Source organism: Alexandromys fortis, unplaced genomic scaffold (genome assembly GCF_014885135.2).
Source record: "Alexandromys fortis isolate MF-2015 unplaced genomic scaffold, M_Fortis_MF-2015_v1.1 scaffold_156, whole genome shotgun sequence".
NCBI classification, from domain to species: Eukaryota; Metazoa; Chordata; class Mammalia; order Rodentia; family Cricetidae; genus Alexandromys; species Alexandromys fortis.
The window spans coordinates 1,641,720-1,657,111 of NW_026068028.1; the positions used below are offsets into that span (position 1 = coordinate 1,641,720).

Here is a 15,392-nt window from a genome sequence, read left to right on the forward strand (position 1 = left end):
GCATTCAAACGACTTCCTATCACATGTTCCAAGGAGTTGGCAGTGTTGTACACCTGTATCTTCTAACAGATTGGTGCTGGTAGCAAGGTGACCTTCAAACAGCTTTTCTGCGCTTTGCCACACAAAGATGGACACTTTCAGGACTTTGGATCTTCTCTTTGTCTCATGGGGCAGGTACTAGCAGGATGAGGAGGAAAGTGACTGTTGTCTGCCACTCGGTACATTTCATCATACAAGGAATTGGTCAGGTTTCTCCTGCAGGTCAGGGTCTCTTGGCTGAAGAGTTAAGTTCTGAATGTTTAACTGAAAAGTAACTATTTGTGGCACGAGATAGCCAGTGTATAAAAAGATGTTCTCACGTGGATTCCTAACAATGTTATTTTGTTAAAATGATCAAAGATTCCAGGCATGGGAAAAAGTACTCTCTCAATGAGTTTTGTGTTATTCTATTTTAAGGATTTTAGCTCTAGTATATGAAACTCTGTTACAAAAATAAGTACTTATTCACTTGAGAATTTAACCCTGTGTTCCTTTATAAACGTGCTCCTTGTTTCCTTTAGATCTTGAGTACCTGATGCATGCAAAGCAGCAACTGGTGACCACAGCCAAGCGCTGGGATGCTTCCTCTAAGACTATCGTAGATTTCGAACCTAATGAAACTACTGATTTGGAGAAGAGCCTTCTGATCAGATACCAAATTCCTCTTTCTGCTGACCAGCTGTTTACACAGTCCGTTTTAGACAAATCATTGACCAAGGCAAACTATCAGTCACGGTTGCACGACCTGCTTTATATTGAGGAGATAGCCCAGTATAAAGAAGTCAGCAAGTAAGTTCTTTGAGAACCTCCCTCCTCCCCTCTACTCCTCTCTTCCCTCCCCTGCTCTCTTTCCTCTTTTCCTTCCTCCTCTCCTCCCCTCTTCCCTCCCCTCCTGTCCTCTTTCCCCTCCTCTCCTCCCTACTTCACCCCCTCCTCCCCTCCTCCTCCTTTTATTCCTCCAGTCCTCTCCCCTCCTCCCCTCCTCTCCTTCTCTATTCTCCTTGGTCTACCTTTAGAGTGGTGTTTTAAATTTTACAGTTTAGATGCGCTTAAGTAAAGATGGGCATTAAAATAATTATTCTCCATTAGCTATTTTTATTTAACCAATCAGCTAGCTTCGAAACAGGGTCTTGTTATGAAGTCCTGACTGACTTAGAACTCAATATGTAGGCCAGGATGGACTTGAATTCTCAGTAGTCCTGCTTCTGCCTCTTGCATGTTAGATTGCAGGTATGAGCCAGCACCCTTGGCGCTCTGTATTCTATCTTTATTGGAAGTGCTAGTAAGAATTGTGTTTAGGAAGCCGTCGGTAGTGGCTCATTCCTTTAATCCCAGCATTTGGAAGGCAGAGGCAGGTGGATCTCAGTAAGTTTGAGGCCAGCCTGGTCTACAAAGCGAGTTCCAGGAAATAGCCAGGGTTACAGAGAAACCCGGGCTGAAAACAAACAAACAAAAAACCAGAAAGAAAGAATTATATTTAGTACCCGGCTCTTTTTCACAGTACCTCACTGAATGTCTTCTGGGATCAGCTGTGCTCACTTTTGCCGTATAAAACCAGTCCTCACTCTTGAGACACTTTGCAGTGTGTGTAGGCTATTGCAAGCACTTAGAGAATATTTGTTGAATCAATGTACAAAGACAAAAGTAAGCCACACATTTTGAAAGTTATAAGTTTATAAGTGCTCTGTCATCTTTTATATTTTGGCCACAGCCACACATGAAGAGCTGAAAACAAAAGATTATTTGATTAATGTAAGAGAAGTAGTCTTAAATGAAAGTGTGAGTGAGTAAAACTATTGCAAAGGTCATTATTTTGAAAATAATTTTTACTGTTTAGGTAAAATAGGATGAATCTTCAAAATTGAACCTCAATGAGACATGATTACATTTTTGTAACTATTTTTCCTTTTAAATATAGTCTAACCAATATACTTTTTTGTAAGCTGTCTTATCATTAATAATAGATTCAGAATGCTCATTAGGACTATACACAAAAAACAAAGAGCAAACAAAAATGTAAAGTACATTGTGCCACTCTGTTTGTTGGTTAAATATGATAGGACCTTTCAAAGTATCTCACATGAGATGTGCCAGGTCAGTATACTTTGTTTTCATTATTCTGGGACTCTGCCATTGCTCTTTTGGTTGTGTTCTTATCTCCCTGCTCTGTCGGGAGCAGAGTTTTGCTGTGTAGCATAGGCTGGTCTAGAACTTGTCACTCTTACCCATTTCCTCTTGAGTGCTCATATTACAGATATGTGCTGGGCCATTTATTGGTAACTGTCAAGTGCCCAGGTGTACATGTCATGTTAGAGGACAGTCTTCAGGATTGGGATCCCTCCTTCCACCTTGGTTTTGAGACAGGGTTTCTCTTGTTTTGCTTCCTCATTGTATACTCAAGCTTCTGGCTGATTCTCTTATCTCTTGCACTTACTGAGGTCACAAGTGTGGGCTACTGTCACGGCCACCCTCAACCCGCAAGGATGACGTGACCACCAGAGCTCTTCTCACTGCAGTTTATTCCAGGACTTTATCATTCTCTCTCTCTCGGACAAACCTCTCTCTTTCTCTGTCTCCTTCTCTTTCCTCTCTTTCCTCTCTCTCCTCTCTCTTCTCTCTCTTTGACCTCTCTCTCTCCTCTCTCTCCTGGGGCAAACCGCTCCCAGCCCTTAAGTAGGCATGGGCTGCCAATACTGGATTGCCAGGTGGGCACCGCCCATAGGCCCACGCATATGCAGGCAGCTGATAATCATTGCGTGATCATAGCATAGGTCAGGCCTTAGCCATCTCAGCAGTTGATTATACATCTCCATCAGGTGTGACACCACGCAGCTCGCTACAGGCTACTGCACCCCATTTTTGGGTGGATTCTGAGTTTTGAGCTCAGGTCATCCTAGCACTTTATCTGTTGAGCTGTCTTCCTTGGCCTCCCATCTGTGCAAATAAATCTTAAAGGCACGTATTGATTTTGACTGTACTGTGTTCTGATGAAATTATATTTATTAACACACGAATATGCTTGTGTATGGTTCCCAATATCATATTCCTTTTTCTTAGGAAAGAACACTCTGTGAGTATTGGGCTGATGCCTGGCTTGGGGTCCATGCTTTTAATCCTAGCACTTGGATACTTGAGAGACAGATCAGGTGGAGCTCAATGACTTCCAGGCCAGGCAGGACTGTATAGTAAGAGCCTGTGTCAAAACAAAAACAAAAGCACAGCAGCTTACCAGACATTTGGTCCTGATGTTACACATCTGTAATCTTAGCACTCAGGAGATAAAGGCAAGGGAGAGTCATGGGTTAAAGGCCAGCTTGGGCCACCTAGCAATTTCTTAACTAACCCCAGCTACAGTAAGATACTGTTTATAAAGCTTGTGACATGCAGGTGCTAAGGACAATACACTTCATCTTACTGACTTTACAGAGGCTTTCAGATTCTTCAGAATTTGTTTCTTTCTTAAAACAAGAACAAATTTAGGCCACATGTTGATGTGCATTCAGTGATCCTATCTTGGAAGAAATATGTTCAGTTCTGAGAGATACATTTTTAAAGAAATAAGGCTTTAGGCCTGGAGACATGACTCAGGTTAAGTCCATGTACTATTCTTGCAGAGGACCCAGGTTTTATTGCCAGAACCCACATCAGGTGGCTCACAACTGCCTGTAACCCTCATTTTCAGGGGATCCAACACTTTGGCCTCTGAGAACACCTGGCATAAATTGATTTATGCCTTCAACATACACATAATTAAAGATAATAAAAATAAATCTTAAAAGGCAAAGACTAGACATTAACTGAAGCTGTGATTTCTGTTGAACCGTGCAGTGCAAACCTACCTGGTCTCCATGCCTGGCTACCTAGCGCACTCCTGCCCGGCGGGCCTAGTGTGGGATAGGATGTGTGTCACAGCCTAGCCATGAGCACAGCTTCCGTGGCTTACCTCACTTCTCCACTCTGCATCAACAAACCAAACTCAGTGTAATCTAAAATGTCGAAAAACTCCAAATAGTTTATTTTACTAGGCTGATTCTTGTTCATGTAGTGCAAAAAATCTCATGCAATCACATTTGCTATATAGCTCTGGTGTTTGAAAACTGACCTGAGACATGGCCTACCTAATGCTGGCCTCATCACATTTCTTATCAGATACACAAGTGGCTTACAACAGCTGGTAATGTTGGTGGCTGCATTTCCTCCTGGGAAGGTTGAGATTATTGGCTTCAAGATTGATTCAAAATGTGGTTTGCAAGAGTGGAAAGAATTTGAATTATTAAGTTTCAAAGTCCTGTTCTTTAGATTTTTAACTATGTCTTTCTGTATGTGTCTGTGTACAGGTATGTGTATGTGAGTTCTGGTGTCCCAAGGAGGCCAGAAGAGAGTGTTAGATCCCCAGAGCTGGAATTACATATGGGAGGTTGTGAACTGCCTGTTGTGGGTGTGGGTCCTCTGGAAGAGCAGCAAGTGTTCCTAACCTTTGAGTCATCTCTCCAGCTCCAAGCTGGCAGAGCTGTTCTAATACTTGAAGAAGGCTATGACTGGAATTTTAGTTTAGCATGCCAACCTTTTAGGAAGATGAGATATTAGTAGTAGTGGTTTCTACTAAAAATTCTAAACATGCATCTTTAGTATGTGGCTAGTCTCCTGCAGGAAAATCTGTTTTTTGAGGCGTTTATTTTCTAGTGTGTCAAGGCACTGGTTAGTGTCACAGCAGTTTCTCTTGCTGCTGTCAGGCTGTGGGCTTAGTTCTCATGAATAAAGTGGTTGAAAGGAGAGTTTAGTATATGGTGATAGAAACATGACAGAAAGCCATGTTCAAAGTTTATTATAGTAACATAGGCTAAAAATGTCGAGTTGAAAATGACCTAACCAGTAGTAGGGACCCATGGTGCCCCTAGAAACCAGGGCTTTGTGAGAGTATAGCAGGCGGAATGGCCGTTGGTGAGATGGGCACAGTTGATGTAACTCAGTTCTGGCTTGGAGACATAACTGAATGATGGAGCCTTTTTGCATAATGTTAGAAAGATTTGATTTGGAGTCACGATGGAGAGGTTAGAGGTTATTCAGTGTTACACATCTGGGCATGGAGAATGCGGGATCAAAGGTATCTGTTAGAAGGTAAGATGAGGGCACACTGGGGCTTTGAGAAGGTGGCTGATTTTGGATGGCAATGGAGGTAGTTAGCTGAGAGTCCCTGGAGGGTGTGACTCTTCAGAAGCCGAGGAAGATGGAGTTTAAAGAGGAAGGGAGACATTTGAAGCCTGGACATGACCTTGGGCAACAGAGAGAGGTCTTGTTGGGCAGCTGTATTAGAGGCAGTCTCTTCTAACTTAAGTGAGTTTTAATGACCCAGTCCTTCTCATCATGTGAAAGGTGACTTGTGAAACTCTCCTTAAAGAATCACCTGTGACACAAGGACTCAGGTTCTTTTCAATTGGTGAGGTGGACAGAGGCTAGCATGGCTTTTCATGTGCAGGCTTTTTAATTTGAGTCTTAGTATACATCTGGTCTTTAAATAGTCAGATAAACTTGGGTAAGATGAAGTATGCATTTCTTTAAATTACCCAGAAAAATTACATACAGAATAAAAGAAGTGTAATAGGATTTTTAGAAAGTCTCATACAGGCAGATCTTACTGAATTTTATTTGATCCTAATATAAAACTGTACTATTGAATATTAATTTTAATATGTGTAGACCTTTTGGTTTTATACCTCATTGTAATCTATCTATCTATCTATCTATCTATCTATCTATCTATCTATCTATCTATCTATCTATCTATGTTTTTCAAGACAGGGTTTCTCTGTAGCTTTGGAGCCTGTCCTAGAACTAGCTCTTGTAGACCAGGCTGGCCTACAGAGATCTGCCTGCCTTTGCCTCCCGAGTGCTAGGATTAAAGGCGTGCGCCACCACCCGCCAGGATACCTCTTTGTATTATATGTGATGTTTCCCTCCCTGTAATATGTGTGATGGTTCCTTCCCTTTCTTCTTTTCTCCCTTCCCTCCTTTTTTTCCTTTCTTCTTTTCCCTCCCTCCCTCCCTCCCTCCCTCCCTCCCTCCCTCCCTCCCTCCCTCCCTCCCTCCTCTTCCTTCTTCTTCTCTTCTCCTCCTCCTCCTCCTTTTTTTTTTTTTTTTCCCAAGACTGGGTTTTTTTTTGTGTGTGTGTGTGTATCCCTGGCTGCCCTGGACTCACTTTGTAGACCAGCCTGACCTTGAACTCAGAGATTAGCCTGCCTCTGCCTCCAAGTGCTGGGATTAGAGGTGTGCACCACCATGCCTTGCCAATACTGTGTAAGTTAACAACTCTTGATTCTCTGATACCTCCAAGCACACCTTGTCTCATACTCACATGTACATGAGTGTCCCGATTGTTGTCTCTAAGATAGGCTGAGCTCTTTTCCACATAGTGAATCTCCCGTGTGAGACTCACTTCTTTGTAATACCGGATACACTTTTATTCTGGTTATTTATTATCATTACCGAGAGAGAAATGTTATGGTTAGATTCTTTTGGTAAGATTTACCTGGCAAGCCCTCAGCTGAAAGTCCACTGTAGTTTTTTTTTTTTTTTTTTTTTTTTTTTGGTTTTTCGAGACAGGGTTTCTCTGTGGTTTTGGGGCCTGTCCTGGAACTAGCCACTGTAGTTTTAATTCAGTGCCTTTCCTCCTAGCTTCAGTAATTTTAAAGTCTTAATTATCTCAACCATGTTCAAACAGGTTTACCTATTAGTTAATGTGTTTCACTTATTAAAAATCACCTGTAGTTTACTCAGACTCATAAGAATTATATGTCCTTGTGCATGTGTGTGTGTCTGAGAGGCAGCATTCACATATGGAGTCAGATAACAGCTTTCAGAGTCAGCTTACTGCTTCTGCCACGTGGGTTTTGGAATTGAACTCTGCTCACCAGGCTTGGCAGCAGGCACCTTTACCCACTGAGCCCACTGGGTAAAGCATAAAGTAATATTATTAAAAATATTACTTTATGCTTATATAACTTGTCTTCAGCTTGGATATAGGAAAGAAAGATATAGTGTATATAGATTTGTTAATTCAATACAGTGAAATTGATACAGAATTTTACATTTCCACATATTTATATTTGAATTTCTTTGTTGTATTTTTTAGTTCTTATGGTTTTGATGAGAAATACTCAAACTAGTTTTCTGCTTTCGATTTAGGTTCAACCTTAAAGTACAATTGCAGATTTTAGCAAGCTTCATGCTCACTAGAGTTTCTGGGGGTGCAAAGTATGCTCAGAATGGACAACTTTTTGGTCGTTTTAAGCTTACTGAAACCCTTTCTGAAGATACTTTGGCTGGACGACTGGTGATGACCAAAGTCAATGCTGTTTATTTATTACCAGTCCCTAAAGAGAAGCTAGTACAGAACCAGGGAACCAAAGAGAAGGTTTATGAAGCTACTATTGAAGAAAAAACAAAAGATTATATATTTTTAAGGATATCCAGGGAATGCTGTGAAGAGCTTAATCTTCGGCCTGACTGTGACACACAGGTATGTTTGCAGGCAGTGCCTTCCCCAGTGTCTTCAACCCCAGTGTCAGCTGTTGCCTGCTGCTTGTTCTCCCTTGCCGACCAGAAGTGCACTTGACTTTGAAGGCATATTATCCTGGGTAGTTAGAATTGCAGTTTCTGTCACCTTTTGAATTTAAGGAACATGTAGTATGTTCTAGTTTTGTACAAGCTTGAACTCTCTGATTAGACGTTTGACATCTGCAATGAAAGAGTAAGGTTTTTTTGTTTGTTTTTTAAGCTGCTGTGACTAGGGCCACTGGATCAGCATTGTCTGCTTTCCTTGTTTTTCACTAATGGTGTTTAGGTGAAGCCTGTGGCCTGTTGGCTATATTTAACTGGAAAGCTAAATCTAGCCTTTAGATGAAATAGACCATTATTCATAGTCAGTCTGTACAGGGTTGTAAGGTCGATTATCACTCAACATGTGATACTATACACTTGTTCTGGTGTTATCAAATGTGTTCTTCATGGGCATGGTCTGCTCAGACACTCTTTATCTAGCATTTATAAGATTTCAGTTCTAAGTATGTAAAATGAGGTCAGTAATAGCATGTATGCTGTTAGTATGATTACACAAGGTCATCCATGGTAACTGCTTGTTACAGTGCCTAACAAATGCTGCCAATGGGATATAATCATAGTCTGAAAGAAGCTCTGAACTTGTCCTGCAAATTGTTGTCTCCATGAAGTATTTTTGTGCACTGCCAATAGTGATGTTGGTGTAAAAGCTATTTTAAAAACATTCATTTTGTATTTCAGGTTGAACTTCAGTTTCAGTTGAATCGACTACCCCTCTGTGAAATGCATTATGCACTAGACAGAATTAAGGACAATGATGTTTTGTTTCCAGACATCAGTATGACTCCTACCATACCTTGGAGTCCCAACAGGTATGAAAAGAGATTTCTTAGAAAAAGGAGGATGTTAATATTAAATTGAATGCCTGTATCAGTTCAAGCACACTTGCTTGTTTGCTTTTTTCTTTTTCTTTTTTTAAGACAGTGTTTCACACTATAACCAGGCTGGACTGAATCTTATTATGTAGTTCAAGTTGACCTTGAACTTGTGGTCATCCTCTAGCCTCCGTCACCCCAGTGCTGGGGTTGCCAGTGCAAGCTAGTACACTGAGCTCAAGCCTGCCTTTGTTAGACAGCTTGCTTATGTTCTTCAGGAGATGAACGAGACATTTGACATTCAGACTGGAGATTAGTTCTGTGGCTTCTCTCAGTGATCTCAATTTGATAGAACACTGAGCAGCTTAGGGATATTTCCAAATGGAATTCTGACGTGACAATCATGACCTTTCTGCAGTGGTTCAAATAGATACAACAGCTTTGGACGTAGATGGTATTGTGATTTAGCAAAGTAGAGGGAGAGGTCAGAAGATGTTTCTTCAGAAACTGCTGTCAAGTTAGGGGTTGTGCAAATAGCCATCTTCTTAACTGTTAACTCCACTTGAAGTTAAATAAATTACTGCTGGTTTGTCCCAAGAAATGCAGCTGTGTAAGTGTTCTTTGTCACTGGTTTCTGTCCCATTAACTTCTGCTTTCCTAGCTCACTTGACCATAGGAAAGTATCTAAGTGACTTTACACATAAAGATTTGCTTGGGTGGCCACTTGGCAGAGTGGTGGTCCTGTTCCCTCCTGATGAATGTCTTGGTGTCTTTTGTGATTGATTACTGTTGACAAGTAGAGGACCAGGTGGTACATTTTTATAGATCAGGCCTAGAAGGATCAAGACACACAAGTCCATTCAATATTCCATTGCTTCTGGTCCTAAAAACAGAATAAAACATGATACACCTTTTAGTACAAACTTTCCATTACTGCCTCACCCCACTTCTTTTATTGCCACGTTTCTCAATAGGCAATAGTCTGCGTGTCTCCCAACATTCTTCATTTACTGTGACTTTGCTGCTCATTGTCCTGAAAGTAATTGTGATCTGATCATAGAAACTCAGGGACATCTCAGCTCTCATTTGGTTGAGCTTTGCATCCATCTCTTTCTTTCCATTCTTTTTTTTTTTAAAAGATTTATTTATTATGTATACAACATTCCTTCCATGTATGTCAGAAGAGGGAACCAGACCTCATTACAGATGGTTGTGAGCCACCATGTGGTTGCTGGGAATTGAACTCAGGACCTTTGGAGGAGCAGGCAATGCTCTTAACCACTGAGCCATCTCTCCAGCCCCCTTTCTTTCCATTCTTATAACTGGTGCTGCGGTTATGCTTGAACTATTTTGGTGACATTCTGTTATCTTCCATCCTGCTGTCTGTATCTCTGTTGTTTGGCCCAACTTAAATACTTCTTCCAAAGTTAGTTTTTAAAATAACTGTGGCATTTCATCATGTGTAGATCTTTGGATAAAGTCTGAGAACCTGATGCTGAGCTCTGTTCTAGCTTCTCACTGACTGCCTTCTAGTCCTGTCGTCTTTTCTCATTCCTAGTTTTGGGTGCATTCAGTTGTCTTGACACTTATTTATGCCTTCCTGTACTTATTTACCTCCTTATGTTTTTGTTATTCCTATTAAGCTTTTAAAACATTATGGTAAAATCCATGCAACAAAGAATCCATCATCATTAATCATTTAAGAGTCTAGTCTGTTAGCTTAAATATATTGATGCTGTGTACTCATTGTGTGTCTCTACCCCCTCATCTCTGTTCACAGCTGCATGGTTTCCTCTGCTGACCAGTCTTTGACCGGGATCAGCCTTTTGAAGATCGTTTGGTACTTTATAGTCACATGCAGCTTAAGTGCTCACTCTTCAAGTAGATGAGCAGGATGCTTCTGTTTCATTATTTCAGCACGTTTTTACTGAGTCCCTGCTGTGCCAGTTTTGGGCTTTCCAGCATGATCTCTCTAAATTAATTTTTGTCAGTTGTGTACATTTCAACTTTTTTCCTGAACTCCAAGCTTTGTAAAATACGAGATCATGTCTTATTTATTTTGACAGTCAAGAAAGTCTTGTACGTTGAAGTTAATATTAATTTCAGGTTTAAAGAGGAAGTTAATATTAATTTCAGCCTAGTGAAGCTTTTGGCATTATGACTTGATTTGCTCATTGTGTCCAACAGTACTACTGGCTGGCTGTTAAGTACAGAAGTGCCAGAAGCTGTCACAGAGCAGGATGCTTTCAAGCAGGGCCAGGCTTGCCCACTACAGTAGGTATAGTAGAGGAGGGTCCTGTGTCTAGGACCTGAGATGCTGGTAGCCATGCAAACCCTTTTCTGGAATCACAGGGATTTTATTTTATTTTATTTTTTCCATTCAAAAATTTACACTTCCTCCCCTTCTCCGCCCCCCTCCCCTCTTCCCTCCCCCTCCCTCCTTAAGAGAGGGCATGGAACCCTGCCCTATGGGAAGTCCAAAGCCCTCCCCCCTACTTCCAGGCCTGGGAAACTTTGCATCCAAATAGACTAGGGTCCCAAAAAGCCAGTACCTGCAGTAGAAACAAGTCACAGTGCCTTTATCAATGGCTTCTCAGTCAGCCCCCACTGTCAGCCACATTCAGAGAGTTCGGTTTGATCGCATGCTTGTTCAGTCCTGGTCCAGCTGGATTTGGTGAGCTCCCATTAGAACAGGCACACTGTCTCAGTGGGTGGACCAACCCCTCGTGGTCCAGACTTCCTTGCTCATCTTCTCCCTCCTTCTGCTCTTCAACTGGACCTTGGGAGCTTTTAGAAAGACAATGAAGCCGAAAAGTCATTCTTGAGCATGTAGCCTATGAACTAATTGCAGGAATGAATTGGGCCAGAGGAGGAAAGGCTTTGAATTAACATAGTGCTGGGAGTGAAAGAATTTTTTTCATTTAAAATTTTTTTCCTCCTGAAACTAAGCTTGGATAGACTGTTTTCAGCTGTGGAGACAAGGCTCTGCAGCATGCATGCTTTCTTACTCAGTAGTTGGACAATGACGATAGTTGCTTTCAGATTTTGGCTTTCTTTACGTATTCATTATTTATTGCCAGAAATTGCAGAGATAACTGACATCAACAAAGTCTCAGATCTGCTCTGAGTCCCTTACAACTAAAACAGTTGATAATCAGAATGGGCTCTACAGTTAAGGAATGATATTGACAAATTTACAGAATTGTTCCTTAAGTTTGTGGTTAAACTCTTAGCTTTGTAGTTAATATACAGAGTCCTCTATTTTTAGCGTTTTGTAACTCATGCTGATGGAAATGGTTGGTATGTATTGTTTTGTTTTTTAATGTGTATTATTCAAGTAATGTCTTTTCCTAAAATCATCAGAGAATATAGAAATAGAAGCTAAAGTGGATTAAACTTTTGATGCTCAAGTATTTTTCCAAACAACTTTAGATTTAGAGTAGTATATAACTCAGGTTAGTTTTGATTCCTTGTAGAAGAGATTACATTGACTGTAATCTGGAGAGGTGTTAGCGTAAGTGTTGGTTATTGTAGATGCTGTGCTACTTGTGTAGGTGTGTCGGTGAAACTGACAGTACTGATGTGCATGTTTGTATTTTCTACAGACAGTGGGATGAGCAATTAGATCCTCGACTAAATGCAAAACAGAAAGAAGCTGTCCTGGCCATCACCACTCCTCTCTCCATCCAGCTGCCGCCTGTTCTCATCATTGGACCCTACGGGACAGGCAAAACCTTCACCCTGGCTCAGGCCGTCAAGCACATCTTGCAGCAGCAGGAGACCAGGTGAGTGGAGGAGGCATTACTGTCTCCTTAGCCAGACACAATTTCTCTTCTCGTTTTAAAGATAGAATGAGGGCCAATGAGACAGTTTATCCAGCTCCTAATCATTAAAGGAAGAGCAAGACCTCAAAGCGATGAAGTTTGTATTCTCTTAGAATATGTTGTTTTAGAAGCTGGCAATGTAGACAATGAGAGTTTTTAACATAGCTGTCAAATCTTCAAGTCTGCTAAGGGTTGGGTATGTTAGAACTCAAAGAGCTGGGTTTAGAATGTTTATTACAGACAGATTTAAAATTTATTTGGGGGAAGTCCTCTTTAGCCTAGAGTAACATACTCTCTAAAGACATCATGGGGTCCCTGGTGAAGACTGAGCAGGATGAGGGAAATGGACATGTAAGATGGCCACTGCTTATTTGGTATTATATACTGCTTGACTAGCTTTGTGTTGTGTCATTCTTTTTATTTGCACCATTTATTTCAGCAGGATTCTCATTTGCACCCATTCTAATAGTGCTGCTGACCTCTACATAAAGGATTATTTACATCCATATGTAGAAGCAGGCAATCCCCAGGCAAGACCTCTCAGGTATTTTTAAGGCTTATTATGTATCTGTATCGTTCTTTGTTATTCTTAAGAAAAGGTGTCTGTAAAGATTTTAGAGGCTTTGGAAACACCTAAAGCATTAATTGTGCATTGGCATTTGAAGGTTATGTTATTGGAAGAAATCCTTAAATTAAGGCAAAATGTAAAAATTGTTGACCATTTCTGAAACATTACATATACAGAAAGACATCCTTTTTTAAGTTTCTCATGTAAAACTGTTGTTACGGTTGGAGTAGATTTTGGTATGTACATCTAAAAAATAGTGTAAGATAAGCAATTAGCTTAAATCAAATTGAGTTTGGTTACTAGCATAGCAGAGAAGTCATGTAATAACAGTTCTTGACGGAGTCAAATTTTAACTGTGGTCATTTACTAGAAGCTGCACATTAGAGAAGCATGTGTTCTTCACACTTCTGCAGCACTGTGATGATGTGTTCAGGACTTTTTGCTACTATGTAAGAGAAAGAGTATCAAAAGAAATTTTCCATTGCTGTAGAAAGGTCCAATGATTATATGTGGACATAAAATATACTTAAATATAGACTATGGGAGAATAAAAATCCTTTTCTTCAGAAAACAATAAAGAATCATAAGTAGTTATTTTATTATATCATTTACTTTTGTTGTTATATGAATTATTAGTTTTGCCATTTTGCAAACTAATACACCATGGTTTAGGTTGGTCATATGATTATTAATTACTGCTTATAATTAATTTCTAACCACACTTTGATTCATAATATACTAACCTCTTATTTCTAGTCGAGTCCAGGCATGGAAACATGAAGTTATGCTATTTAATTCTTTAATTCCCATCACCAAAACCCTTTGAAAGTGTTCAGCACAGTGGTGTGGCCTGCCAGCACAGATGCCCATGCTGCGCTGTCCTCTCACTGTAAGACTAAGAAATCATCAGTGCAGTAGAATCAGTTACGTGTAGTAATAAAATACTGACCGCTTATCCCCTGAGCATGGGCAAGATGTTTACTGAAAGATGCCTTCACAGTAGGTTGCGGATTTTAACCTCTAACCTCACAGTGGAAGTGGAGGAGCTAGCATTCTACCCTGAGTGTTCTCTAATGGAGAAGAGTTGATTGTTTTATTTACTTGTAGTGGTATGTCTGTGTGTGTTTGTGTGTGTTACATAGAAAATGTGGCAGTCTTGGATATCATGGTGTTCTTGGCTTAGAAGCAGTTGAATGGAGCTAGTGGTGGCGGCGCACAAAAGCCTTTAATCCCAGCACTCGGGAGGCAGAGGCAGGCTTATCTCTTGAGTTTGAGGCCAGCCTGGTCTACAGAGTGAGTTCCAGGACAGCCAAGGCTACATAAAGAAACCCTGTCTTAAACCAAAAAAAGCAAACTAAACAAAAACAAAATACTTGAGAGAAGCCCCCATCTTGCTTGGTGGACTTAGCATAGGGTATTTGATATTTGAGATAGTAGACTCCCATCATATTTCGAGGTTATATAGCCTTTCCACGTGCAATTATTTTGGGCTGTGAGGATCCGCCATGACATGTGTCCCCATATGTGTAATACAAAGTGATTTTTCCAGTAGAGTGTGTTCAGAGTGGTCCAAGTGCAGAAAGATATCTCACTTTTTCTTAGCTCTCAGAGTTGTTGAATCCAAGACGAAAAAATAATTATTTTCAGATTATTTCATTTAGTAAACAATAAAATGAAAAAGTGCCTAGCTTCCTGGAGTGTTTTCTTTATACAACACCCTACATACTTACTGTAAGCTTTATTTCTCTAGGAGAGGTGCTAGCTTGCAGCTGCAACCTAGGAGGGTTTATGTTTTGAATTCTTAGACTGTATTAGAACATTAGCTGAGATTAGTTGATAGTTTTCCTATGAATCATAACCATGATAGATTTGGGAGATAGAGAGGATTAGAATGCCTAATTGCTCTTTGAGAGTTTTGCTCCTTTTGGTGGTTCTGGAATAGAACCTTATGGGCTTGGCCACATGCTAAGCAAGTGCTCCTTGCCACAACCCTAGCCAGAGGAGGGGGAAAAAAAAAACAGCTTTACTGGAGTTGTTCTGGAATGTGAGAGATGGAACACAAGAGGGCACCAGATGTCTATATGCTCCTGAGAGGAGAGCTGTTGATAGAAAGGCAGGCTGATATAAGTTGGCTGCTTCTCAGGCCGTAGTGTGGACTTGGCCCTGGGAACCAGACTAGTCAATGAGGAGATAAAGTAGTAGTGTGGTAAGCACGATACTCAGGGTTAGGATTCATGAAGTTTCTGTTAGTTGCCAACTAAGCCTAACGTATTTGGAGTTCTTAGATAACATTTTAGATTACATTGAGTTTCGGTTTTTACTTTGTTTAGAATTGGGGGATTTATATACATGTGTATATATGACATACATGCACACATCCCTATAGACAGATAAGTAAACAAACAAATGAATAGAATTCAGAGATTTGAGAAAAAGAATATAGAAATACAGATGGGGAGTGGCACATGACTGTAATCCTAGTACTTGGTGAGGCGGAAGCTGGTAAATTATTACAAATTTGAGGTCAGCCTT

The 15,392-nt window shown here is 40.5% G+C and overlaps 1 protein-coding gene across 1 annotated transcript in view; it reads left to right on the forward strand.

Annotated features, from left to right (window-relative positions):
• Helz (helicase with zinc finger) overlaps positions 1-15,392 on the forward strand; it is a 142,115-nt gene that overhangs the window by 61,312 nt on the left and 65,411 nt on the right. The window contains exons 10-14 of the mRNA XM_050164283.1: positions 561-828; positions 7,222-7,555; positions 8,335-8,465; positions 12,074-12,253; positions 12,732-12,836. Coding sequence (XP_050020240.1) covers positions 561-828; positions 7,222-7,555; positions 8,335-8,465; positions 12,074-12,253; positions 12,732-12,836 — 1,018 coding nt within the window. The remainder of the gene's footprint in view (positions 1-560; positions 829-7,221; positions 7,556-8,334; positions 8,466-12,073; positions 12,254-12,731; positions 12,837-15,392) is intronic.